This window comes from Lutra lutra, chromosome 3 (genome assembly GCF_902655055.1).
Source record: "Lutra lutra chromosome 3, mLutLut1.2, whole genome shotgun sequence".
Lineage (NCBI taxonomy): Eukaryota > Metazoa > Chordata > Mammalia > Carnivora > Mustelidae > Lutra > Lutra lutra.
The window spans coordinates 41004922-41032209 of record NC_062280.1 but is presented as its reverse complement, the minus strand read 5'-3'; the positions used below and the strand labels follow the sequence as shown (position 1 = coordinate 41032209).

General features: G+C 47.6%; 2 protein-coding genes across 3 annotated transcripts in view; one reads left to right on the top strand and one right to left on the bottom strand.

Annotated features, from left to right (window-relative positions):
- NEU2 (neuraminidase 2) overlaps nt 1–2886 on the bottom strand; it is a 75563-nt gene extending 72677 nt beyond the window's left edge. The window contains exon 1 of the mRNA XM_047721386.1: nt 2744–2886. The gene's annotated coding sequence lies outside the window, so the exon portion shown is untranslated. The remainder of the gene's footprint in view (nt 1–2743) is intronic.
- NGEF (neuronal guanine nucleotide exchange factor) overlaps nt 1–27288 on the top strand; it is a 100446-nt gene that overhangs the window by 49517 nt on the left and 23641 nt on the right. The window contains exons 1-3 of one of the 2 annotated variants that reach the window (XM_047721382.1): nt 14205–14705; nt 15430–15572; nt 21685–22001. In XM_047721382.1, coding sequence (XP_047577338.1) covers nt 14599–14705; nt 15430–15572; nt 21685–22001 — 567 coding nt within the window. In that variant the 5' untranslated portion in view covers nt 14205–14598. Of the gene's footprint in view, nt 1–14204; nt 14706–15429; nt 15573–21684; nt 22002–27288 lie in introns of those variants that run through there. The other variant, XM_047721381.1, reaches the window with a different exon arrangement.

Below are 27288 nucleotides of genomic sequence, written 5' to 3'. Positions count from 1 at the left end.
CTGACTTTCTCATGTGCCCTATTACCTGCCTCCCCAACACACACACACACACACACACACACACATGCACACACAGCTCTTGGGCAATGACTGCTGCCAAAACATAAAATTCCACCTTCCTTGGCACAGTGGAGACAAACCGAGGGGCCGTTTATGATCCAGAGCCCCTGTGGGGCAGCTGGACCCGAGCTCTGCCTGAAGGCACATCCTTGCTTGTCACGCTCTTCTCCCTGTTTTGTCTCCCTAGTCCAGCACACTCTCCCCGGGGAGCTCTTCCTTAACAAATCATCTGCACCAGTCTTTGCCTCCAGGAAACCTGACCTGAGATACCCCTTGTTAAAACCTAGCCTCCTCGAAAAAAGAAAATTAAAGATGTCACCTCTTACTGAACTTTCCCCTTAAAGTGATCAGACTCTAACATTCTTCCATGCCTATAATTCATTAACTTTCAAACCAAGAAACTATAAGTTTACAGCTTTAAATACATCATTTACCCAGCAATTTTTAAAAAAGATTTATTTATTTGACAGACAGTGATCACAAGTAGGCAGAAAGGCAGGCAGAGATAGGAGGAAGGAGGCAGAGAGAGAGGAGGAAGCAGGCTCCCCACTGAGCAGAGAGCCCTAGGTGGGGCTTGATCCCAGGACCTTGAGATCATGACCTGAGCCAAAGGCAGAGGCTTTAACCCACTGAGCCACCCAGGTGTCCCTACCCAGCAATTTTTTCAAAAATTATACAAGGCCTCCATTCTGTGAAAGACAATGAAATAAATCCTTTGGAGACCAAAAAGATGAAATCATGCGTCCTGGAAGGGTGGTCACATTCTCAGTATTTTCTTGTGCAAGGTTTTGGGATTTCACCCAGCGGTCATTAAGGTAGGTAACAGCCAGCCACGCACATGCTGGGTGTCACAGCGGGTGCTGAGGCCTGTCTTTAGGGCTTTGTAGATAGTGGCTGCTCAACAGTCACTTGTGGAATAAATAAATTACTGAACAGTTGGCAGTTGACACAAATTTGTCAGCTATTCTTCCTTGCATTTTTTTCGGAAGCATGTGGTGAAATCGATCATATGTTAGTGAGAAAAAGAATGAACCGACAGACAAGGCAAGTCTGGCTTTACTGGTGACTGTTTCAGATCAAAGTGCCTCAGACAGAGGTAGGGGGATAGTGACGGGGGGGGGGGTAGTCTCAGCAACAGTTCGGGACTGAGGAGCCTCCCCTGAGCCCTACCCTGCCCACAGGGTCCTGCCGGGGGGGGGGGGGGTGGCACCACCTTGGCTGTCTTTTCTGTGTCTTTTTATAAAATCATGATACAACTGTCTCGCCGGCCTGAAGGCAGGGGCTGGCCTAGAAGACCCTGTGAGGCTCCTCTCTGTCCCCCTCCGCTCATCTTCAGTGGGAGAGTGGAGCGAGGATTCCCAGGGGGGCTGGGGAGGGGGGCTGCAGGGCTGACTCCACAGCCCTCCACTCAGCCTCCATCGGCTTTCACTGACTCTTTGAACTTTCCCACAAAATGGGCCATTTTTTTTAAAGTTCATATAAACCACATAGCACACTGTATTTAAATCAGTTAGGAAAACATATACATCCTCAAATGCAAACAAGCAAAAGACATGAAAAGATTATTCACAAAAGAACAATGCAAAACAATCAAAATACAAAAAACAAAACAAAACAAACAAAAAAAACCCCACCAAACAAACAAACAAACCAAAAACTTCTCTAGGAAAGAAAGAAATGGAAACTAGAACAATACGCTGTTTTTCAAGTATCAGATTGTCAAATTGCTTAAAATTCTAATACTGACTATTAGAAAGAATGCAGAGGGAGACACTAGTTGGGTGTAAACCAATATAACCATTTGGAATTTCACAATATATGTGAAAGGCACTAAAAATGCTTTAATCTTTGACCAAGAGCCTATTGTGAAAAAATCCTCAGACATCAGACAAAGATGTTTTTCTCTGAGCTATTTACATTTCATTTCCAGCAGGTGCGTGTTTTTTGGGCCTTTACCATGATCCAGCTTTGCTCTAGGAACTGGGGGTCTATCAGTGAACACAAGGGACCAAAAACTCTGCCTTTGTGGGGCTCACATTCCAGTGGGTCCCCACACCCCGGAGCTCCCGAGTTTGCCAAGGTGACCGCAAATGCCACTTCTTTCCCTTGGCCCTTGTACCACCCCAAACTCAATATTCTACACCTCACATCGGACTACATTTAAACTTGATCATTCCCATGTTTCTCTAAACCAAATGTGCCGTTTCTCTAAATATTTTTCCTTTCCCCCAACTTTTTATAAAGAAAAAATTTGAACATCAAGAGTAAATGAAAGACAACAAATTTCTATATATCCTCAGCCTAGACTCAAAAAAACCTAACAACCTGCACACCTGTGCTTTCTCTCTCCCTCCTCCATTTCTACTAAAACCATATGAAAGCAAACTGCAGGCATCATAACACTTCACATTTAAAAAGTCCGGAGTACAGCTTCTAAGAATAAGGCTGCTCCTCTACGTCATCGGAATGCCATTATCACAGCTAAGAAAATTCACAATCGCTCCATAATCTGTCTAAAATCCGATCTCTGTTCTCATTTCTCCTGATGGTCCCCCAAAATGGCTTTCACGGCTGGGATCTGTGAACCAAGATTTCACTAAGTTCCACTAAGTCGCTTTGTCTCTTTGTTCTCTTCAGACTCCTGTCATCTAAAACATCTCCCCACTTTGTGTTTCTGACTGACCTTGGCCGAATCCAGCCTTGTTGATGGCAGCACGGCCCCCACTGTGGATTTAGGTGATTGCCTCCTTTTGCGGTGTTTTAACTTGTTCTTTTTCCACCTGTATGTTCCTTCAAGGCGAAATCGGGGCTAGACACTTCATTGGATTCAGCTGAACCATTTTTAGCAAGAATGCCATCCAGGTGATGCTCGTTTCCAACCGCATCGCATCAGGAGGCACTAATGTCAGCTGGCCCACTCTTCCTGACACTGAGTTTGATCGTTTAGTTAATTTGGGAGCTGCCAGATTGTTCTGAAGGAAAAGTACCATTTTTCCTTTGGCAACTGTTAAGTTACCTGTGAAACCATGTAAACATCCTCTTTCTAATAACCTGGCTTTTTACCTCCGTTAATGATCCTTCCTGAATGAACCATTACCTTGGAATTGCAAAATGGGAATGTTCTAGTGTTCCTTCTGCTTACATGAGGTGATATTCTTCTATGAAGAAGACTCCTCCTTTGTTTTTTGATTCGTTTTGCTCGGTTTTTGAGTATCAGTATGGATTCATGATGGGTTTGTTTTCGGTCTGTTTTTTGTTTTGTTTCAGTTCTATTAATTTAGAACTATTTGTTTTTGTCCCATTCTTCTGGATGCTCAGACTGTCACAAATGTAACCAGTAGGAGCCCCTTTAAGTTGGCTACTATGTCTCTTTAGATATATCCCTTCCCTCTTTGAGCATTTCCTTCCTGTCTGGCACAGCAAAATACCTTATATACTTTCTTATACTTTTCTATAGCCTAGGCCTGCAGTCAGCTACTTCTCCAAAGAGGTCTGGTTCCTGTTAGTGTGGAACAGTATTTAGAAACCAACATCTGGGGACTCTGTGTGCTCATTACTACAGGCAGGTCAATGCCTCTGAGAGGCCTTCGCAGGACTGACAGCTAGGAAATCTGTTTGTGCACTTGTGCTCACATGGAAGCCTTCCACTCCAATCCAACACAGGGCCTTCCTTTTTACTCTCCCCATTCTGTATTGGCATTCCCCTTTGCTAAAAGTGCGGACCCTGGCTGACAACATCAGTATACTGTACGATATTTCTCTTTTCCACAATTACAGAATTTCACAATGACTCTGCGCCATCACCGACAACAAAGGGAGCGACTTCAAAACAATAGACATTTGTTCTCTCTCCGTTCTGGAGACCAGAAGTCCAAAATCAAAGCAATGGCAAGGCCATGATCCCTCAGAGGGCTGTAGGGGAGGGTCTGTATGCCTCCTTCCTAGGTTCTGCGGGCTACTGGCAACCCTTGACTTTCCTTATCTTAATATATGCATCATTCTGATCTCCACCAATGTATTCATATGGTGTTCTCCTGTCTGTGTGTTTCTGCATCTCTGTGTCCAAATTTCTCTCTCCTTACTAAGATGCCCGTTATTGGATTAGGGCCCACTCTAATCTAGTATGACATCATCTTAAATTTGTTACATCTGCAAAGACCCTCTTCGCAAGTCACGTCCCCTTCATACCAGAGGCTAGGACTTCCGCATATTTTTTCAGGGGACACAATTCAACCCACACCGTCTACTGAGTAAAGTTTAGAATTTCTTTGCTTTTTATAGTCCCAGAATAGATAGATCTCAGTGATGGTATAGAAATGAAATTCAAAAATTCCTTGAATTAATTTTTTTTTCTGTGTGGGTATGTTATCCATCTGATAATTACTTAGGTTCATCCATGTCGGTTTATTTTCAATTCCAGAGTCTGGTTTTTCCCCAGACTTGCAGATTTCTCTTTATTCATCGAATATGCAAAGCATCTACAAGGTTTTCTAAGTCAAAACTGGATAAAAAAGTATGCCCAGAAAAGTCTTACCCTCTGCCCCACCTCAGGAAGCAACCAACTTTACCAGTTTCTCTGTTTTCCTTCTTGCACTTCTCACTTGAGATGAGAAAAAGAAAATTGTGCATGTGCCTGTGTAATGGAAATCACCCACTGTTTGGTCCGGAAGGCCTCCCTACGATCGTGTCTCCAGCTGCATGGTACTCTGTTGTGTTTCTTCCTCATAACGCATTTACCCAGTAAATGGGTATGTAGGTTCTTTCCAATATTTTTCTATTAAAAAAAAAAAAAAAGACACAGTGAATGACCTTGTGCTTATCTTGCTTCACAGTTCAGGGTAAATTCTTAGAAATGCGATTGCTAGAGCAAAGGGCAAATTGTCTTGGCACCATCAGGCTGCTGTGACAGAAGACGAAAGAACATTTTGTTTCCACTGTTCTGGAAACCGGGAAATCCAAACCCAAAACAAGGGATCTCTCTGGGTTTCTTTTATAAAGACACTGATCCCATTTTCGAGGACCCCATCCTTACAACCCAATCACCTCCCAAAGGCCCCACCTCCAAAGGCCACCACCTTAGGACTGGGATCTCAGCCTCTGAACTGGAGGGACCACAAACATTCTGTGCACTGCCCACGTGTGCTTCTGTAAGTTCCGGGCAAATTCCCTTCCCCACGAGGTTGGACAATTTTGTTTTCTCATCAGCAACGTATGTGAATGCCTGTTTCCTCTGAAGATCTTCAGTTTGATAATAACAGCGGATTTCAACCCAGAAAACTCAGAGTGCCCTGTCTTTAAGACAAGTGTGTCATGGATGGAGAGTCACAGAAGGGAGAGTGCTGAAAAGGAGGGCCGTGGGTTAAGGAAGGGACATCTTGTATTTGAAGGTGTTCTCAAGGGGAAGGAATTTTTCCACTCTGTTCTGTCATTTCTCTGACTCACCGTGTCAAGGAGGCTTTCCTCGCTCCTGGTAAGAATCCATCACTTTTAAGAGAAAACATTCAACTGATGACAGGTTAGAGTCTTCCTTTTTTAAGAACGAATGCTAATTTCAAATGGAAGAATGTCTTTCTGGCGAGCCTATGACCCTCCTCTGAGACCCCTACAAAAGACCTTCATGGTTAAGAAGAAAAGAGAGACTATTAAAGACTGTCTTTTCTTTTTTTAAGGATTTTATTTATTTGAGAGAGAGAGAGAGTATGAGAAGGAGCAGAGGGAGAGGGAGAAGCAGGCTCCCCGCTGAGCAGGGAGCCCAGTGCAGGACTTGATCCTGGGACTCCAGGATCATGACCTGAGCTGAAAGCAGTCACTTAACCAAGTGAACCACCCAGGCACCCTAAAGACTGTCTTTTTAATCTGAGCCTAACAGAGCAACAGGCAAGAGACCCTGCTGACTCCAGGACAAATAAAAGCCACTCCAAGGGCTGAACAATATTTTAGCAACGATAATTTAGCATGCAATCTTCACTGCACGGAAAAAATGAGACATGGGTTTAAAATTAAGAAAGGAAGCATCAGCTGGTCAACTCCAGGGGAAGGGTAAACAGTAAACAGGGAAAGAAACAAAAGGGAAATTTCATTTCTTTGTTGCTAAACTGATGTCCCCTCCCCCCCAGGTCTTAATGGCCCTCCCACTCAAAGTACACTTAACTTTCTAGGGAGTAGCAAGGGAAGGTCTGCAGTTAGTGGGTAAAGGACATGGGTCCATGAGATGTTTCTAAGACTGTACCTTACTCAGGTGCACTGGGATGATCACAAAGCCTGTCTGTGTGCTTTCCAGCTCCCCCCAACTCCAGCTCCATTCAGCAAATATGTCCAGGGCCTCTAGGATGTATACAAGGTCTCTGCCCACACAGCAAGGGAGGTGACATCGATCAGGCTGACTCTTGTCTCCTTGCACGGCCCCATAGGACAGAGAATCTTTAAGAAAGTAATCAAGCTTTAAGAGAAGCTCTGGTGAAGTGCTACAGGAGATCCTAAGAGTGAGGGGATATAGCCGGCTATGGGGTGGGATGAGGGGGAGGGCTTCATGGAGGAGGTGGCATTTGATTTTGATTTGATTTGATTTGATTTGATTTGATTTGAGATGTAGCCACAAAGCAGGGGAAGGGAAGGGCTTGGGGCGTTAGGGAGACCTGTCTTTGATGGGAAGCAGTGATTTCTTTGATGACTTCTTTATGACTTCAACTGAAAAGGCAGAAAAATATCCTGGTTAGAAGTCGTACATGTGGGATTATAGAAGGGGAGGGAAATTTCTGGGTAAGGGACTATTTTTATAACCAGGTGGATTAGACTCTCAGGTAAGTGCTTTAGTTTTAGAGACAGCAGGAGGTGATCTACTGTAAAATCTGAATTCATGATTCCTTAGAAACCGAAGAGCTTTTTACAAGATCTATGTAATGAATTGAGGTCTTTCCCCCCACCCCCCACCATGGAAATCTAGAGAATACACGATGGCTCGGCCCTCTTTTTCAAGTTCATCAGGATTCTCCACAGTTATGTGAAAGCTTCAAACCCGTGCTCTAAATTTATGCACATTAAGGGATTGATGTTGTTTTTGAAAGTAACTTTTTTTCCCCTTGTTACATAAGTGACACATTTATTGTAGAAATAATTTCAAGCATGAGAATAGAAAAACAGGAAAATTCCCTGAGAATCCAACCAACTACAAGGGCTGTGAAATGATTTTGCGATCATTCTCCCAGTCCTTTTTCAAACATCTATGGAAACCTAAAATTCCATGTCCAGAAGTCTACTTACAGACAAAATAAGATCACACTGCCATCCAATTTCGGAATCTGCTTTTCCATTCAATATATTGCGGGCATCTTTCCAGATTGTTAAATATTTTCTAAATCGTTTTTCATGATACTCCATTTTAGAGATAGGTCCTAATTTAAATAGTCAGTCTCCTGTCATTGGACATTTAGGTTGCTAAAAATGTGTCACTATTAAAAGTAACATGACAGGGATGCCTGGGTGGCTCAGTTGAGTGTCGTCCTTTGGCTCAGGTTGAGATCCCAGTGTTCTGGGATCCAGCCTGCTTCAGGCTCCTTGCTCAGGAGGGAGCCTGCTTCTCCCTCTGCCTGCTGCTCTCCATGCTTTTGCTCTCTCTGACAGATAAATAAATAAAATCTTTTTAAAAAATTAAAAATTAAAATAACACGAAAATAAACATTCTCATAGCCATTTTTCCCACACAGACTTTTATAGCTCATTAGGATATATTCCTAGAAATAGAATCTCTTCGCCAAAGAGTATGAACATTTGCAGGTTTATGATCCGGGCTGCCAGGTTGCCCTCCAGAAAGGTTGTACCCATTCACACTCCCACCCCCAGAAGCAAACGACAGTTTCCAAGCCTCGGCTAACACTGGCTGTTCATTTTTAAAATGATTTGATTGCTGTGAATCAGATAGGTTTTGGGAATATCTGCTTTCTCTTTATGCTAGCATCCTCTTGTTTGGATCTAATTTGTACACTGTGGTCACCAGTTCCCTTATTAGAGTCCTCAAAACAGAAATATCTAAAGTAGGGGCGCCTGGGTGGCTCAGTCGGTTAAGCGGCTGCCTTCGACTCAGGTCATGATCCCAGGGTCCTGGGATCAAGCCCTACATCAGGCTCCCTGCTCAGCAAAGATACTGCTTCTCCCTCTCCCTCTGCCTGCTGCTCTGCCTACTTGTGCTCTCTCTCTCAATCTCTCTGTCAAAAAAGTAAAAAATAAAAAAAAATTATTAAAAAAAGAACGAAATATCAAAAGTAGTCAAAACCTTTGAATTTCAGTGGGGATTGGGCTATCTGTGAGCATGACGATGGGCAGTGGAGGACCAGGCAGTTGGTCCGATAGGATATCTTGTTCTCATCCCTTAAACAGCTTTTGCAAAGTGATCGATCCCCACCAAACACATATTGGCCTTTTCATGAGACTCTAAATCCTTATGCTTACTCCTGGAGACAACAAAGAACATTCTCTCTCCTGGACGTTAAGGGTGAGGTGACTGATTTCAGCAGAAAATGAAAAGTTGCTGTGCTCCTTATTTCTTGTTATGGAAAATACTTCTCTAAAACCCTGTTATGTGCAATTTTCAAGGAATGGTCTGTGAACAATTTCTTGTTATTAATTTTGTTAACTATGTGCCATTCCTTCAAGGCTACTTTGTCTAGGAATGGACATCTTTTTCTTTCTCATTTTGTACCTACACGATTTTGTTACATTTGGTTAATGGTTAAGGCTATAAATTCTCCATTACAGCAGTGAATGTATCTTAGTGCTAAATGTAGGCTTCCTAAGTGCTAATAACACCAATAATAATTCCTATTTGTATAGTACGCTATACTCACTATATATAGGACTAAATTAGATCTAACTATATAGTTTATAAGGTAATTTAAAATGAATAAACTGAAGTGGAAGGAGGTGGGTTAGTCATCCCTTTACATTTTGAGTTTCAAGGAAGTGTGTATAGACCCCCACGGCCACAGCCTAAAATGTAAATTACGAGTACTGGGGCAGCTCCCTATTTACTCTAAATTTCAGCCTCCACTACCTTGAAAATAACAGCATTTTTACTTAGATTCCCCCTTATTCAGGATGTTCCTATTGGTCAAAAGTCCATGACATCACCCAGAGCCCAAATTCCTGGACCCTATATGTCCCAGCCTCCTTGGTTAGGAATATTCCAAAGAAATTCACCGCGCAGGTCTTCTCTCATTTCCTCAGTTCCAGATAAAGACACAAGCGTTACAGCTTCTTCTCCATGAGTTATTTTAGGGAGCCAGCTTTGAGAAATACATTTCTATCAAGGCCGTACGATTGTCTGCATCTCATCGTTGAAGACAGGGCCAGCATCTGTCCCAGCCTTTTAAGGACACTATAAGGACACATCAACCATCAGAATGCTTTGGAAATTCCAACATTTCCTGAGCCAGGCAACAGCACCTAGGCTGTCTCCCACACCTGGACAGTGGAGCAAAGCTTGGCCACCTATTTTGGACTCTGAAAATGTAACTGAGCCCAGCAATAGCATTCTGCGGCAAGTAAGCCTGCGTTGGCCTAGCTCCTTAAACCAGCCCAGCGTTTATACGCACTTCTTCATCCCTCTGAGCTTTTCCCTATTTAACCAACACTGTAACAACTGTCCACCATGGCAACCATAGCAAAGAAAAAGAAGAACAAACACAAAACACAAAACACACAAAACACACTCGTCACTTTACCAAAACAGTAAATCCAGCCTAAGTGGGTTTTTTTTTGTTTTTGTTTTTGTTTTTGACTCAACGGAACAGGTCCCCACGACCTCCCCCAAGCTTGAGGCAGCAACCCCAGAAGCCCACTAGTTCCCAAAGAGGTCAGTTAGAGAAATACCTTCATTGGCCAAAGAAGGACAAGATGTAACCTCAAGGGAATGCCAACATTACACTCAATGACTCTAGAAGAAGGCCTGGAACCAAGGATATACCAATGTAGAGCCCACCAACCTCCCCACAGTTACTCCTTCATCAACCATTCCCTGATGCCTCCTGGAGGTGCTGGATGCTGAGGACGTGAAGATAAGTGACATCTTCCTAGCTTCCCCCACTCAAATCTCAGATGTGTCTGAGGAAAACTTACCTGGCTGCCATGAGGGAGAGAACAAGGCATCATGGAGAGGAAGGCTGTTTAGGGAACATGGCCATTGGCCTCTCAATCCGAGTAGAGCCTGGTGACATTTGGGGACAGCTTACAAGTCCACCCTCACTTCTCACACCAGCTGCAGAGTTTGAGGGTCCCCAAACCCACCCCTAAATTCGGTGGAAGAACTCAGAACTCACTGACAGCTGAAATACATACAGTTATAGCTTCATCTGCGAAAGGCTATGGATTTCAATCAGCCAAGGGAAGAGATGCATGGGCAGAAAAGGATAGAAACGTCCAGAAAAGTTCTACTTGGAATTCCAGTTATCTTCCCCCAGCAGAGCTATGACTAGAGCTCATACTCCCGGGCAGCAATGTGTGACAGCCAGGAAAGCTCGCCTGAGTCTTGGTGTCCAGAGTTTTCCTTGGGGCTCAGTCACCTAGACCAGGTTGGTCACCAGTCTTCAGGCCCCCGGAGGTTGAGCTATTGTCACCTGGCCCATAGCCCTGCTTATCTGGTCCCAGGTCTCCAGAAAAATAGAGACATTCTTATCAGATAACCCACTCCAGTGGTAGAGAGATCACCTCCCAGGAACCCAAGGCAAAGCCTAAACCTCTCTTTAGGTAAGGTTAATTCTTCACTCCAGAGAGCTAACCTGATTGCTTTTAACTTATTTCCTTAACATTTACAACCCCACATTTGTGATTTATCTTCATGATCAAAAGGAAGGCGAGAACTCCACCTCCACCTCACCAGTAAAATACTTCCATTCGCCCAACAGAATAATCTACTTCTGGAAGTTTCCTTGCTGAGAAATAATTCTATCCATCAGGTATGGATTTCCTGGTTTCTTGGAGCTGCTCTGCAGTGAGAGAGGTACATCTTGTCCTTTTCCTAACTCTCTCCCTGAATTTCGGGGGTTCAGTTAACCTTGAGGCTATAGTCCCTTGTTGGACCTGCCTACATGATTTAAAGGTGTTGATTTTCAAAGCAACTAAAAAGTCTTTGGAGAAGGACACAAATAAGCTACTGTCTTTATGGTTTTAGAAGATACAGGTAATTTCATTAAAAGCTATCAAGCCCGTTTCTAATGTATATGTAAGGATATCTTAGAGTTTCTAATGTATACGTAAGGATTATCCTTTTATTACCAAAAAAAAAAAAAAAAGTCCAAGTTGATTTCCTACTAGATTTAAAAATACAAATGTGTCTTAACATTTGAGAGCCTGGTGATGGACCACGTGACCCTAAAAAACACTTAGCATAAGTGAATAGAAATTTGCAGTTCCTTTATCCCACACAATACAGCCTACTTACCAGCATACACTTTAAAACTCTGGGTGATCTTGGGCTTGTCACTGTAACCCTCCGGTTCAGCGGCTTTTTCTGTAAAACAAAAGTGTTGGATGAGATCATTTCTAAATTTCCTCTGGTTCTCCCTATTCTTCCTCAGAATAAAGTACCACTTTGTAAATCTAAATGAGGGCTCCTCAAAGCAGAGATTGCTACATAAACAAGAATCCCCTTTGTTTCCAATATTTCCAATATTTATCTATTATAACCCAAAGGAAGCAATAAAGAATGTTTAGGCCACATAATATAAAATAACTGAATATTTTTCAAAATACACCATTAATGTCTTAGCAAATCGAATGGGGCACCTACCATGGGCTAATCAGGTATAAATATTTGAAATATTGATCTATCTGTTTTGTGAATGATCCTGAACAAATGTTGGTTAAAACGGAGATTTTTAGTAATAGCCCAATAAGCATTAAATCTGACAGGAGAGAGAATGTGCAGGATTTAGCTTAAAGTTATAGGCCTTCAGAAATCAGTGACTTTCTAAACTGATTTTATAATTAGAAGGATATTTTTAGCTTCTTTTTCAATTGGAAGGTTTTATTATGCTCATCTTAATATATGTAATTTCACTTGAGTATTTTCTGATTTAAACACACACACACACACATACACACACACACACAAAATCTTCTCCCCTTGGTGAAGCAAAGTGTGAAAGTAACAGCTTCCAACTTAGTGTTACATCAAATTTAAGGGCTGGGGAAACCATCCAAAGAGGTAGGTCCTAGAGACTGTCCACACAGTGCTCGTCCTTGGGCCCTGATGAAAGATGAGCCCACCCTGGAGGGGCCCATGGCTTATTGTAAGGATGGCCTGTTCACCAAGAATTACGGTGCCAGATAATGCTGGTTATTCAGGGGAAGGGGCTGGTGGGGACGCTACCTCCCACCCCACCGCGCCTTGACCTACAACCTGTCCTGCGGGAGTGAGGACTTGACCAGGGGAGCTGAGATCTAGCAGAGGGAACAGCAAAGCCCAGAGCCTGGGAAAGTACATGGTGAAGCTAAAGCCCCAGAGAAGCCCGCAAATGCAGTAGCCCCGAGGAAACCGAAAAGGAGTGGCCTGCCGGTGAGGAGCCTGGTACAGTGCCAGGGGCTGGTGGTGATGGGACTGCCATGCAGGTTATTAAGCAGGAAAGGGACCAACACTGACCGATAATTTAGAAAAGGGGCAGAGAAAAGGATGGACTGGGGAGAGGTCCAAATGCAAGGGGTGGGGGGTGGAGGGTACTTCTTTGAAGGACTTTAAGGATCCAGGGGGCTCAGTGAGGCCCTGAGCTATGGGATGACAGGAAGAAGGTTGAGGCCAGCTCTGGGGTTCTGCCTGGTTTCCTGCTTGGCTGCGGGGCAGCGGGGGACATGTGTGTGCCCTAGTGGAATGTGTAGGACACATCCCAGCAAATATGGCCAAAGAGCAGATGAAAATGTGGAGCTCAGGAAAGGGTTGTCTGGGCTTTGTGGAATGAGTCAAGGAAGGAAGGAGTTAGGCTTGGAAAATGACCAGGTGGTTGTCATGCAAATAATCTGAGGTCTTAGGAGCAAGACATCAGACCTGTCCATTGTGGCCCCGGGAAGCAACCAAGGGCAAAGCAGCTGCTTTAGGGATTGGGATTCAACCTAAGCCCCTTTTCCCAGAGTCAGAACTGGGGGAGGGTCCACGGGGGTTCTCCTGCTAGTGTCTGGGGAGGAGCGGTTCCCTTTCAGGCAACAAGCCTCTCTCCTCCAGCTGCTTTCTTTCCTCCCACCCCAAACTCTCCCTTTTACCACAACATCAGTGTTCAAGATGGCTGGCTAAGGAACCCAAAAGAGCCAACCTACCACCCAGTAACTAAAGCCCCTCCCTCCAGGAATGTTTGCATCCCAAAAGGAAGAATTTAATTTAATTTAAATGCCCAGTGAATGGAAGGTGCCCAGCACTATTTAGAGGAGGATTTTCCACTCTGCTCTGCACTCCACTCCCCATGCCCCCTGCATCCTCAGGAACCCGCCCAGGCCTACCAAAGGTGGCCGCTGTCCCGGAGAGCCCATCTGGGGCAGCAGGCAGGCTGACTTCAGACAAGGACACCAAGGACTAGGCCAGTCGTCCTGCTGGATGAAAATCCCTCTAGATTTCCCTGTCACACCGGATCACTCACATTCCACTCGACTCCAGTTACCCTTTTTTGCTGGTTTTGCGTATCCAGAAGTGGACTGAACTAGCTAACTCGAAGGTGCAGACGGCAAGGGTCAAATTGACCAGGCAGGGAAACCGGATGGACGTTGGGGGCACTTTGTGTCTCCTCTTCTCGCTCCTCCAGGCCCAGCCCCGGCCACCAGGCCCTCAGGGTCTCCGAGGGCGACCAGACCCGCAGGGAAGAGGCCCCCAGCGGGCCCCCTCTCCATAGTTTCTGTCAGGAGCAGGAGTGCAGGGTCTCTCTAAGACCCCAGTCTCTACCTCGGGCGCCTTTAGACAGCGGCACCTCTAGTGAGGACGAATTCCACCGAGGCAGGGGTCCCCCGGCCGGTGCCTGTGGGGGCAGCAGAGGATGCGCTGCGTGGGCCGGGCGGAGGTTCGAGGCGGCGTGGGGCAGGAGTCACGTGCCCCGTACCTTCCAAGTTCGCGGTGCGAGCTGATGAGTGGGGGGCGCCAGAGGACTAGGAGAGGGTGGGAGGTGAAGGCGCAGATCGCCGACCCCCACCCATCCCGCCTGCCCCTCTCCTAAGGCCGGGCGCGGCCGCGGCTGGGGAGGGAGGTCCGGTCTGCAGTCGGCACCCGCGGGGCCCAGGTCGCGCCCAGTCCCGGCTCCCCGGCCCCGCCGCCGCCCGGCCTCGCCCCCGCCGCGCGCGCACCCTTCCCGCCTCCCCCCGTTGCCGTGGCAACCCGGAGCCTCCAAGCGCGCGCCCGCCGGTCCGCCCGCCTGCGGGAGCGCTCGGCAGCGGTGGCGGCGGCGGCGACAGCTCCGGCTCGAGCGGCGCGCGGTGCGACCTGGTTCTGGAGCCCACTCGTCGCCCCCGGCCAGGCTCCGAGCCCCCGGCACGGCCCGCGATCCGGCCCCAGCGCCCTCCCGGCCGCCGGCCCCCATGGAGCTGCTGGCCGCAGCTTTCAGTGCCGCCTGCGCCGTGGACCACGACAGCTCCACCTCGGAGAGCGACGCGCGCGACTCGGCGTCGGGACACCTGCCGGGCAGGTGAGGACGAGCGGCCGTCGCAGCCCCGCGCGCCGCCCCCGCGCGCCTCTGCGTCCCCCCCCCCGCCACGGCGGGGGACACCGACCCCGGCGGCCTAGCGCCCGCCCCCGCCTCCGCGGGCCCCGCCGCCCCCCACTCCCACCGGGGCGCGGATCGTGCAGCCTCGGCGCCCGGGGGTCAGGAGTGCGCCCCGGCTCCGGCCGCCGACGCCGGGATCCCCTGCCCCCGGGCTCCTCCCGCGCCCTCTCCCGAGGCGCCCTGGGCGCGCGCTTTCCTCTCGGCGCCCCCTCCCTGCGCCGCGTGGCCCTGGGACGTGAGGATCGGAGCCCGCAGGACGTCGGGGGCCGCGGGGTCGTGTGACAGCGAACGGCGCGGGCTGAGCAGCGCGGGCTGGGATCCCGACCAACGGACCCGTCGGGGCGGCGGGTCGGAGCCGGGGAGCCGGCAGGGCGCGCCAAGTTTCCGACGCCTGCTCGCGAGCTCCGAAAACATGAAGGTTTGGGGCGGGCTGGTGTGGGAATGAATCACCCGGTTGCACCCTGGTGCGGTGACAGAAGGGGCCTGTGGGGCCCGCCTGGCCGGGAGGGGAGGCGGCCGCTCGGCCTGGACCGTCCCGGGTAGGATTCAGTTGGCCGGGGCCCCTTGTGCGGACGCCTCTAGCGAGCTGGCCAAGGTGCGTCGTTGCTTAAAAATAACCAGCCGTGCCCCGCCTTCTTTCTGGCAGTGAGTCGTCCTCCACCCCGGGAAATGGGGCCACACCCGAGGAGTGCCCGGCGCTCGCCGACAGCCCCACCACGCTCACCGAGGCCCTGCAGACGATCCACCCCATTCCCGCCGACTCCTGGAGAAACCTCATCGAACAAATAGGTGGGTGTTCCTGGCGGCCCAGGCCCTCACTGGGGAAATGTGGGTTCCTGGTGGACTCTGAGGGGCCCCCTGCTCCCGGGATGTCCTTGCATTTCCGTGAGCAAAGGTAGCTGATGTGACTGAGGAAGGTTTTTGACGTATTTGGCTGTAAATGGTTCTATAGGCAAAACCGTCACATTTCACTAGTGCTGCATAACTGGGCTTCAGCAGATGGGTTTCTGTCCTGCTCTGCCAGGTCTACCTGCCCAGCCCTTTCCTAGGGAAGGGTCCTCTGTCCCTTGGCATTTTTGCCAAAAAGGCCAGGGGTGAGATGCTGCTGGACCTTGCAGGAGGGGGTGCTGCCTGAGCCGCCCCCCCCCCAGGAGGGGCCTGGGGAAGACCTGGAAAGACAGCAAAGTCTTGAGAATGGTTTGCGCAGAGACCCAGGCTGGGGAAGAGGCCTGGGGGACTTGGCACAGGGGAAGGAAAGGTAAGGCAGAGAGGAGGCCGGTGCCCAAGAGGCCCCTAGGTTAGGAAGGCAAGCTTAGTTTCACCTGCTCTTCCAGGAATAGGGCCTGAGGTGTGGGGCCTAGCCTGTGTGTGCGCCCCTTCCGCACAGCTGCGGGCAAAGGACTGTGTGAACGCAGAAAGCGGATCGAGAAGGTGTCCCAAGAACCTAAGCACTTGGATTTAAAAATCAAAAATTGCTAATGATGACATCCAGCTCATTCCCATCATAGTCACCAGAGGTGGCCGCGAATGGGTAACACGGGTTCCATTCTTTGGGAAATGGTACCGGCTGCTTAGAAAATCTTTTTGTTCTTCAGTGTTGTCAGAGCAGCCGATGGTATATTCATTGAATTAAAATTCTGGGTTTGGAAATTCCCTTCCCTGAATACATCACTGTTGTCCTCTACCCTAGACTTTAGGTGGACGGAAGTGTCTTGAGTGGAAGTGGAGCTTCTGTTGCCCCAGGGGATCTGGCCTTTGGGAGACTTCTGGGGCCAGCCCGTTCTTCCCTGGAAGGGTATTTCCAAACTGAACCCCGAGGGGGGCTGAGCCCCTTGCACAGCCGAGTGGGCTGAGCACACAGCACTGTGCTGACTCCAGGAATTTCGTTGGCATCAGGCTGGCTGGCAGTGGTGATGGTGGCAGATTTGTCCTTTATTTGCTGGGGGAACGGAGAGGGGCTGAGCTGAAGACAGAGACTCCTCAAAACCTTTCTGTCCCACCTGTCTGGCACATCGTCCTCTGTGGGGAGGAAAGCCACCTCTGCCATGGCAGATGCTGAAAACCTTGACTTCCAACCTCTTGAAAGGGATCTTGTGTGGCTCACATCGGTGTTGTAACTGGGAAGGCCATGGAGTGTGGGTGGAGAGCTCCCTGCCTCCAGAGGCTCCCCTCTGCGTTGGGCATGTGGAGACAGGGCTCCTGGAGGCAGCTGGTCTTGGTAGGCTCCAAGCACAGGAGTGAGCTGGTAGTCAGGGACTCAGGACTCCAACCTGCACTCATGCCAGCCGTCTTGTCCCCCATGTGGCCAAGCATAGAGCCTGACCTTCTGAGTCTTTTTTCCCACTGCCCCCTTCCAATATATGCTGGTGTGATTGGTGAATATCTCTTCCGGGCTTCTGGGCTTAACCCGGAGTAGTTGCTGGGTAGCTGTGATAGACGGATGACAGCCCAGAGCTGTCCGCACCTTCTCACTTCCCTTGTCACAGACTTGGGGCCGGTGCCAGAGTCCCACAACAGCCCTCCCTGCTTTAGCTCTAGGAAGGAAGTGAATTCTTTGTCAGGTTATCCGGAAAGGACCAATTCCTACAACCACAGTAGAACGAAGCAGGGAAGAAAGCAGAAAACGCGTACGGGCATGTTTGCATACCCCCGTGTTCGAGTGTGTAGGGCCTCCCATGGAGGCGGGGATGGGACAGTGCACAACTGTCATTACAGACCACAGGCCTTGAGCCCCGGCTGTGGGTTTCTCGTGCACATGCACGCTCTTATTGTCTCTGACCTAATAACTGCTTGGCACATAGAAGGTGCTCACTAGAAAATAAATGACTCCCCCGCCCTTTATAAGCTTGTATTTGAGGGATTCAAAGGAAAAAATGATTCTCCTTAGAAAGTGAGATTTTTGAGTGACTCCGGGGGCTTTGGCCAGAGGAGCTGGGGAACTTACCCTCTTCTGCAAGGCATCGCAGCCAGCGCAGTACAAAACATTTTAAGTAGGAAAGATGGGAACTCGACCTTGTATATCTGCATGAAGGTACTATACCAGGTGCAAGACTTTACCGGTCAAGTTCATTTTCATATAAAGTTGTGCTTGCCGAACATACAAAATATAAGGTAGAAAAACATATTAAGAGAACAGTGAGTACAGAATTTTAATCAGCTAACATGTAGTTCCTCGGATAAAGCTACAGTATTAGTCTGAAATTCAAGACCAATAAAAATAAACAGGCTATGGAAAATGATTACACAGTGTGTCAGATAACTCTTTGTAGTCACAGTAATGCCAGGAAAACTGGTATTTAAATCCATATTCTAAATACTTCAGAAAGAAGTATAGAGTTTTAAGAAAATTCTAAAATTACTGGTATTAGGAATCTTTGGCTAAAAGTAATAGAATATCCAGCAAAAATTGACTGTAAACAATGGCAGTATTTTTTCTCATTTAGAGGTAGAAAATTCTGGAATTGGTTCATTCGGCCAAGCAGTGACCCAGCTCCTTTCCCCCCCACTGTTCTCCACATTTGTGCTTCATGTCACGAAACGGCTGCCACAGCTCCAGGCATCACATCCCCAAGTAGCCACATGTAAATGCAAAAAAAAGGTTTTTCTTCAAGTGTCTACTGAGGAGGGACATCTTTTTGGGAAGCCCTTCTCTCTCTCTCCACACCCAGCATGGAGCCCAATGTGGGGCTTGAACTTACAGCCCTGAGATCAAGACCTGAGCTAAGAGTCAGATGCTTAACCGACTGAGCCACGCAGGCACCCTGAGAAGCCCTTCTCAAAGATGTAAAATGTCCCCTTACACTCCTTGGCTGGATTTTATCATGCTCATGTCTAAACACACCATTTGCAAGAGGGAGGGAAGTATCACGGTATGTTGTTTTTTCCAAGTAATTTTGTTAAATTTATTTCCTGGCTTTCAACATATACATGAGCAACCTGTACACTTTGAACCCAGAGATTAGGGCTGAGTGCTCTCTGTAAATCTTACAAGGCAGAGGAGGCCAGATTTTAAGGGAAATTTATATTGGATGTGAACATTTATTTCCTACACCTTGAACCTAATTTCTGTGATTTTTCTCTTGTCAAGGAAGTCCCTAAGGCTAAGCCATTATGCTACTGAGACAATGGCAAGATCTCTAAAGAACAGTTTCTTTCTTGTTCATTTGTTTTGTTTTTTTGTTTTTTGTTTTCCCTTTGGAGAAAGTTTTTGTTTATTTTTTGTGTATTTTTATTTTAATTCCATGTGGTTACCGTACAATGTAATGTTAGCTTCCGGTGTACGATACAGTGTCGCAGTAGCTTTTGATCAGTCATTGTTCACCCACGTCCCTGAGCACCCAATGGGTCAGTGCCCGGAGAAAAACCCTCCCCTCCAAGCTGGGAACCCGGGGTGTGAGGGGACAGAGGAGAGGCAGCCAACAGTGTCTGCCACAGTGTGATTTCAGAATTAATATTTTCAAGCCGGCTACGCTCAATGCTGATATTTTTGTCTCTTGTCACCATATGGATCACACTGAGATGCTGGAGATAGTATTTACCCATGATATATGCCCACGATAGCATGTATAAGACATATTTTTGAGGCGTGCCCTGGTGGCTCAGTCATTGGGCCTCTCTCTGCCTTTGGCTCAGGTCATGATCTCAGGGTCCTGGGATTGAGCCCCGCATCATACTCTCTGCTTAGCAGGGAGCCTGCTTCCCCTTCTCTCTCTGCCTGCCTCTCTGCCTACTTGTGATCTCTCTGTGTCAAATAAATAAATAAAATCTTAAAAAAAAAGAAAAAGACATACTTTTGAACCGTCGAAAAGATGCCAAATTAGACACTTTGGTGAAGTTTAGAAACAGCACCTTTTCCTAAAGCAGGCTTCACACCCAAGGTGGGGCTTGAACATGTGACCCTGAGATCAAGAGGTGGATGCTCTCCCCACTGAGAGATCCAAGTGCCCTGAAACTGCATTTTTAAAAGGGGTTTAAGTCAACAAATATTTGCATACCTGCTAGGGGGGAGGCTCATTCACACTGTAAAGTGAATCCAAGTCAATGTGGGGAAACTTGGTTTCTTTAAACCTCTGTAAACACTGAGGATCAGAATCACAGGAGAACAGTTGGTTCACCATCAGCTCAACAGTTTTGTCGTATTAAACCTCTGTCTTTATAGATCTTCAGTCTGGATTATTGCACTTAACAGATTACCTTCATGTTGTATTCTGCGGACTAAAACATTGCAAAATCGCGGGATCTTAATTTTTTAAAGGAAATGCTGTGCTTACCATAAAGGCTTTATAATTTGGCTTATGGAGCACAGGAAGCCCACTAATGAGTGCCCCGGGGCGGATTTAGGGGGCTCCCGTTCATGAATACAGTCGATCTGGCCACATTCAGGACATCAAAACTAGTCTGTTTTTCTATTCTCCCTTTGTCTCCTGTTTAGATATATTCAACAAGGAGGTAAGAAAGGAATGGTTAGGTTGCTGACCTTTGGACTGCATTGTAAGCGAACATGCTTTACAAAGGGTACATTTATCCCAATTAGAATTTTCCTGGGAAAATTATCTTTGTTTTTTTAGGCAGACATGTCCAGGGGCCCTGACTACTGTCCAAACCAGTATGTTTAGCTAGCTGCCTGCTGGACCTCTGCAGCTGGGGGCACCTTGGGAGTACCTGGATCTCTCCGCTCCCCCCACCCCCCAGCACCTGGGACCCGACTTCTACCATAACAGTGTTCCCTGAACCAGGCGCTTGGCTCTATCCCTCCACACCACCCCCCGCCCCCACATGCAGTTCAGCCCTCCATCATCACCCCCTAGGGAATTAACACAGGATCTCTCTTCCTATCCACACCCACCCAAAGATGGAGACCAGAACTGCTTGTCTGAGGTCTCTCGGGGCCTCCGTCTTGCCCATGGGATAGACTGCAACCTCCGTGGCATGGCAGTCAGATAAGACCTTAGAGGCCTGACCCCCTTCCCACCTGGTCCCCCCGCTCCCCTTCCCCCACTGCCTGGGCCTGGATTCCCCCCCCCCACCCCCGCTTGCCCCTGAGGCTTCTCTGTTGTGAAAAGACAGTCCCTCCACCCCAAAACCAGGATGTCTGAAATGGGTTTTCCCTCCGGAGATGCTACATTTGTGCTGATTCATATGTACCCCCAAGTCTCCTTGGAGACTTAGAACGCATTTATTTTAAGTACATTTGGTCAGGAAAGTAAGTTTGAAACTGTAAAAGCAAAAAAGGAATGTTTCCCTTTTGAATCATAAGGCTGATGAACTATTGGTGTCTCCTTCAAAATGAGAATTTACAAGTACTCCCATTTCACAAATGAACGTACTCGAATTTTAATATTGAAGCATTTAAGGCTAGGGAAAGCATCCCGTTGGGACGTCGAAACATAATCAGGACATTTCCGTCAACTGTGCACACTGGTTATTAACACATCAGGTTCTAGACTCTTGCTAACACGTTTGCCAAGTATGTGTGGGGAAAGCGTATATTTGTGTGACCGGATTCTGGGTCATTCAGTGAGAAATTCAGTGATTTCTCTATTTGTTGGAAAGAACTTCCATCTGCTGATCATTCCCAAGAAAGAAGACAGTGGCAGTTCACTGGGCCAGGCGAGGGGTTGGCTTTTTTTTTTTTTTTTTGACAGATCACAAGCAGGCAGAGAGGCAGGCAGAGAGAGAGAGGAGGAGGAGGCAGGCTCCCTGCTGAGCAGAGAGCCCGATGTGAGGCTTGATCCCAGCACTCTGGGATCATGACCTGAGCCGGAAGGCAGAGGCTTTAGCCACTGAGCCACCCAGGCTTTCTGTTCTCAGAGGCGCAGCACCAAATCTTGACCTAGAGAGTGGGAAAGATCTTCCCCTGAAATCTTTCCCTTTTCTTCATCACAACTCTATCTGATTTCAGGGCTCCTGTATCAGGAATACCGAGATAAATCGACACTCCAAGAAATTGAAACCAGGAGGCAGCTGGACGCAGAGATACACACCAACGCTCATGGCTCCCCAGCCAGCGAGGAGACTCCAGAGGAGGATGAGGACGAGGAGGAGGAGGAGGAGGAGGAGGAGGATGAGCCAGCAAGCCCACCCGAGAGGAAGGCGCTGCCCCAGATCTGCCTGCTCAGTAACCCCCACTCACGGTTTAACCTCTGGCAGGATCTCCCGGAGATCCAGAGCAGCGGGGTGCTGGAAATCCTCCAGCCCGAGGAGATCAAACTGCAGGAGGTAAAGGGCCGCCCGGGGTGGGAGCTCCCTTCAGAAGGGACAGGTGTTCCAACCAACGGAGGTGAGGCTTCCTCTGGGAGGGGAGGCGCCCCCCGCTGCCTCACCAAAATTCCTGGCAAGGTTTAGCCTTCCAGAACGCTCAGGGAAATTCACATTATTTTACAGGCAACAAAAAATAGCTCGTTACCTTGTAAGGGAGCTCAGCCCAGTTGCTAGTGTTTGCAGCGGGCACACGCGAGCCTGGGGCCCTCGGTGACACCAGCTCGTGGAGCCTGTGAAGGAAGTCGGTCCCCCGAGGTTCACATTCAGCGCTTTCTTCCGGAGGCCCGTAAAACCTGGGCGCGGGGACCCAGAGAAATGGTGCGGAACTTACCTGCTTCTCTCGATGGTCCCGGTGGACCCTGCCCATCAGCTCGGCTGAGGCAAGAGCACTGGGTTGCCCAACGGTTTGTTGCTAGCGGGAGGAATGATCCATGAGAAGGTTACAGTAATGGAAAGGGGGAAATGGAAAGCGTGCGCATTCCCATGGGGCATAGTTTGCTTGGGTCTAGAGAGGCAGGAGCGCCGCGGATCCAGGGGAAGGGGAGAACGGTAGGGAGGAATGATTACTGTGCACATGCGTGTTCCCCGTGAAATTCCAAAAGCGGAGATAGAGCGGGAAATGAAGAGATTTGGTTCAGTGCCATGTCCTCATCCATGTCCTGTCCCCCATACTCACACACCCCTTCAGAGCTGTCCTTGAACTTCTAGCCCCAGGTGTCCTGCCTTCCTTTAACACCTCTCTGCCCTCGTCCCTCCTGCACTGCCATCTATAGGAACATTTGCTCCTCTCCTGTATTTAAAAGTCAGAGTAACCGGCGCCCACTGCTCATGACCAGGATTGAGGCTACTGCTGACCAGGGTGCGAGTGCTGGCTGTTGGGGAAGACTTGGGGCGGGGCGGGGGAGCGCTGGATTTGTGCAGAGCTGCCTGCATGCATCCTGTCTGGGAGGGTCAGGAGGGATCCGTGGCGACTTGACTTCCCTGGGACTCGGGAGCAAGGATTTGTAAATGGCTGTGTCAGGCGTTTCTCATGAAACATCTGAGGGAATAATGTGTAGTCACCTGTTCCCAATGTGGCTTCTCCTAGTTTTGTACAAAAACCCTGGAGGAGACATCAAGAAGCCACTTGCCCCCAAGCGGAAAGACGCACGTGGGGCACATCTCCATGGAGGCAGGGGGAGCCGAACTGAGAAAAGCAACTGTGTGGAAGGTGCCAGAACGCATGGATTTAGAAGTCCCCGTGCAGTTGTCCGTCCCTCCTGCCAAGGGGCACCCCCAGCTGGTGACAGGACAGCCGCCCCTAACCTTGACTTTCCTTTAAGAGGAATTAGACAATACTGTTTTGTATCTGGCTTCCTTCACACAGTATTACCATTACAAGGTCTTTTTTTTTTTTTTGTCCCCAGAATAAGGAAAAAAGAATAGTTTCTAAGGGAATACCTCTTTTTTTTTTTTTTAAAGAATAGATTCTTTTTTTTTTTTTTAAGACTTTATTTATTTATTTGTCAGAGCGAGCACAGGCAGACAGAGTGGCAGGCAGAGGCAGAGGGAGAAGCAGGCTCCCCACAGAACAAGGAGCCCAATGTGGGACTCGATCCCAGGACGCTGGGATCATGACCTGAGCCGAAGGCAGCGGCTTAACCCACTGAGCCACCCAGGCGTCCCGGGAATACCTCTTTTTTACCTTGATAATTAGAGACGTAAAGATTTTAAGTCCTTTGGAAAGCTTAGAGATAAACCGTAAGCTTAAAACATGGTATATGCCTTCTGCGACATACACAAGGCTAAAAGCAGAGAGAGCAGGGCCTTTGTAATAAAAGCAAACAGTAAAAAAGCCCCTGAAAAATCACATAAAATAAGGCGGCAGAGTCAATAGCAAATGTATCAGTTGTAATGAGTGTAAACTGCTTGAATCCTCCATGGAAAGATAGAAATCCTCTAACTGATTGGAAATCTAGACCCATTATATTGTGGGGGGAATCCGGGATAAGTTAAAGAAGGGAACGGGTCGTTTTGTGTTATTAAAAGTATCCTTTACATTGATAAAGGTATCACTTTATTTGTAAATGTTTTAAAAGTAAGCTACTCGTTAATAGGTTTTCATTACTTAAATGCAGTGCAGTAAATTAAATTAAATTAAGTTAAAAATTAAAAATGCAGTGCAAACTGGTGCTGCTGGCCTTCTCTTGGCTCCTGGCTTCTAACCAGAGGGCTCGCCAAGTCCGGCTTATCTCTCCTGAGAAAGGATAGTCATAATGCACCATCTGGTTTTGGGGTTCAGACATTTAGGAAGACTCTAAGATACGAAATCCTTATAGGTCTTTACGAGGCTTCCCCCGTATTTACACTTTTCTGCTCAACCCTCCTTTGATTTTTATTTTGGTTTGTAGCACCGTAGAGCCTTCAGCTTAGTTTTCATGAGAACTAGTGTACCCTGAGCACAGGGGCTCGAGTAAGAGCAAGGACAACACGGGCAGCTCCCAGGTGGGGAGAGAAGCGTGTGTGGGTGCTGCCTGGAGGGTAGCTGCTGCCCAGGGTGCTCAGCGGATCCTGCACGGCTTTGCTAGAAAACCATGCCCTTGACTCAGCCAGTGGCCACGCGGGGAGCCTGATTAGGGACAGCTTCAGTGTGCCCACGGGAAACTGGCTGGTCCAGCGGGAAGTGCAGTTTAATTGGTGGACGGGGCACCTGGGTGATGCAGTCGGTTGGGCTAAGGTCATGATCTTAGGATCGTGAGATCAAGCCCAACTTAGGGCTCCAAGCTCAGTGTGTAGTCAGCTTGAGATTCTCTCCCTTTGTCCCTCCCGGTCCTGCCTGTGTTCTCCCTCTCCCTCAGATAAATAAATCAGTCTTTAAAAAATAAATAAATGCATGGTGGTGGACACTGCCAAGTTGCCGTTCAAAAAGGCAGGACAGATTTCATATGACAACAAAGCCTCCCAGCCCAGTTAGTTGATTTCACATTTACTCCCCTCTGCCCAACTGTTGGAGGAAATAACCTATCTCGTTTTATCCTGCCGTCCTTGAGGACTTGTAAATTGGGCATCTTTTCATATGTATATTGGCTGTTTCCACTTCTTTGTCTATGAATAGCCTGTTCTTATCATTTGCCCTTTTTCTAAAGGGTTGTTTATATTTCTCTTCTTGGTGGATGGCAGCTTTTTATAAATTCTGGCTATTACATTCTTTTAATATGTTTGAAATGTTTTCTTTCCTCCAATAGTATAGGAGAAGTGATGTAGCAAGGGTTTGAATGCCAGTTCTGCTACTTCTTAGCTGTGTGACCTTGGGTGAGTTACTTAACCTCTCTGTGCTTTTGTTTCCTTATCTGTAAAACCCGGATAATCCTAGTACCTGCATCCCAGGGTCATGAAGATAAATGAGTTAAGAAGATAAAGAGCAGGACAGACTGACTTACGTGCTTTAATTATTAAATAAGGAATAAGTACAAAATTAATTGAACTCAGAGGTCCGCTCTGAGACATTCAGGGGGGAAATACACACACAAACACAGTCCTAAGGAAAGCAGTTAGGGTGGAGATCAAAAGACACCACGTAAAGTGGTGATGAGATGCATGCCTTCCTAGGAAAATAGACACTACCAAAAATTGACTCAAAACTAAAAATGTTCTAAACACCAAAATATATACCAGGTAACCAGAAAGATTTACAAAAGAGATGTTGTACCCAGATTGCTGAGTTGTGCCAAGCGGTCAAAGCACAGAGGAGTCCCTTGTCCCTTGGAGTAGTCTAGAGCAACATTGGGCATGTTTTGTATCTGCGTCCCCCAAAGTCACCAGCCACATGTTACTGTCGAGCGTTTGAAATATGGTTGGTGCAGCTGAGGAACGGAACGTTTAATTCTATGTAATTTAAACTAACTTCCATTTCAGGAGCCACAGGTGGCTACTATGTTGGTCAAGAAATATCTAGAGCAGGGATCATCCCTTCTTAAAGAACCTAGCACAGCGTCTCAAGAACAACATTATGACATCTGGGACAGGATCATTCTTTGTCCCAGGGTGGGTAGGGGGTCTCCTGTGCATTGTAAGCGGTTTAGCAACATCCCTGCTAATAGATGCCAGTAGAACCCTATCCCCAGTTGTGACAGCCGAAAATGTCTCTAGACCTAGCTGGCCATCCCCTGGGGAGCAAAAGTAGTTCCTGATGGAGAACCACTATCCTATAGAAATAAAAATTTATACAGAAACCTGGACAAGAATGTTTATAGTAGCTGTATTCATCATAGCCCCAAACTGGGAACAACCCAAATATCCTTTAATAGACAGATAACCAGACACTAGAAGGTCCATACAATGGCCCGAGACTTAGTACTAGAAAGAAGATCTATGGATGTACGCAGCTAAGGTCAACTTCAAAGGTATGTTGCTGAGCGAAAGAAAGCAGAAAGGTTACACACTATCTGTTCGCATCTGTAGGACCTTATGAACAGACAAAGTTACAGTGACAGAGACCAGATCCAGGGTCACCAGGGAGGAGGGTGGGGAGGGTTGCCTGGAACAGGATAGCACAGGGGACTTTTTTAGAGTGATAGACCTACGTCATGTGTCCTGGTGACAGTGTGATTATAAGGATCTATACCTGTGTTAAAATTCATAGAGCTGTGCATCCAAATGTCAGTTTTACTGCATTTTTATTTAAAAACTAAAACATTACAAAAGGGGAGGGGCAAGGAAAAGAAACAGGTTGACAGTCCTCATTCTGTTCAGCCTAATCGAGTAAGCGCTCTTTCCCACACAACCCCCAAAATAAAACCTAGATCTGTCTCACTGTGACGTTTAAGGCAAAAATTTACATAAAACACAAGAAAATCAAATCTGGAGGTACATTAGAAGAATAACGTACATTGAGAAGCTCCTGGGTGGCTCGGGCAGTTAAGCAGTTAAGCGTCTGCCTTCAGCTCGGGGTCATGATCCCAGCGTCGTGGGATCAAGCCCTGTGTTGGGCTCCCTGCTCAGCTCGGAGTCTGCTTCTCCCTCTGCCCTTTCTCCTCCTCCCCCATGCTCGTCCTCTCTCACTCTCTCCAATAAATAAATAAAATCTTTAAAAAAAAAGAAGAAGAAGAAAAAAAGAATAACATGCTTTGAGCACCTACGCATGAATGCAAAGACGGTATAAAGTTTGGGGCCAAAATGTATCATATCAGTAGGCCAGAGGAGAAGAATACCCTGAGCTTCGCCTTCTCAAAGACCTCGAAAAGGGAAGTAGCACAATTTATTTCCA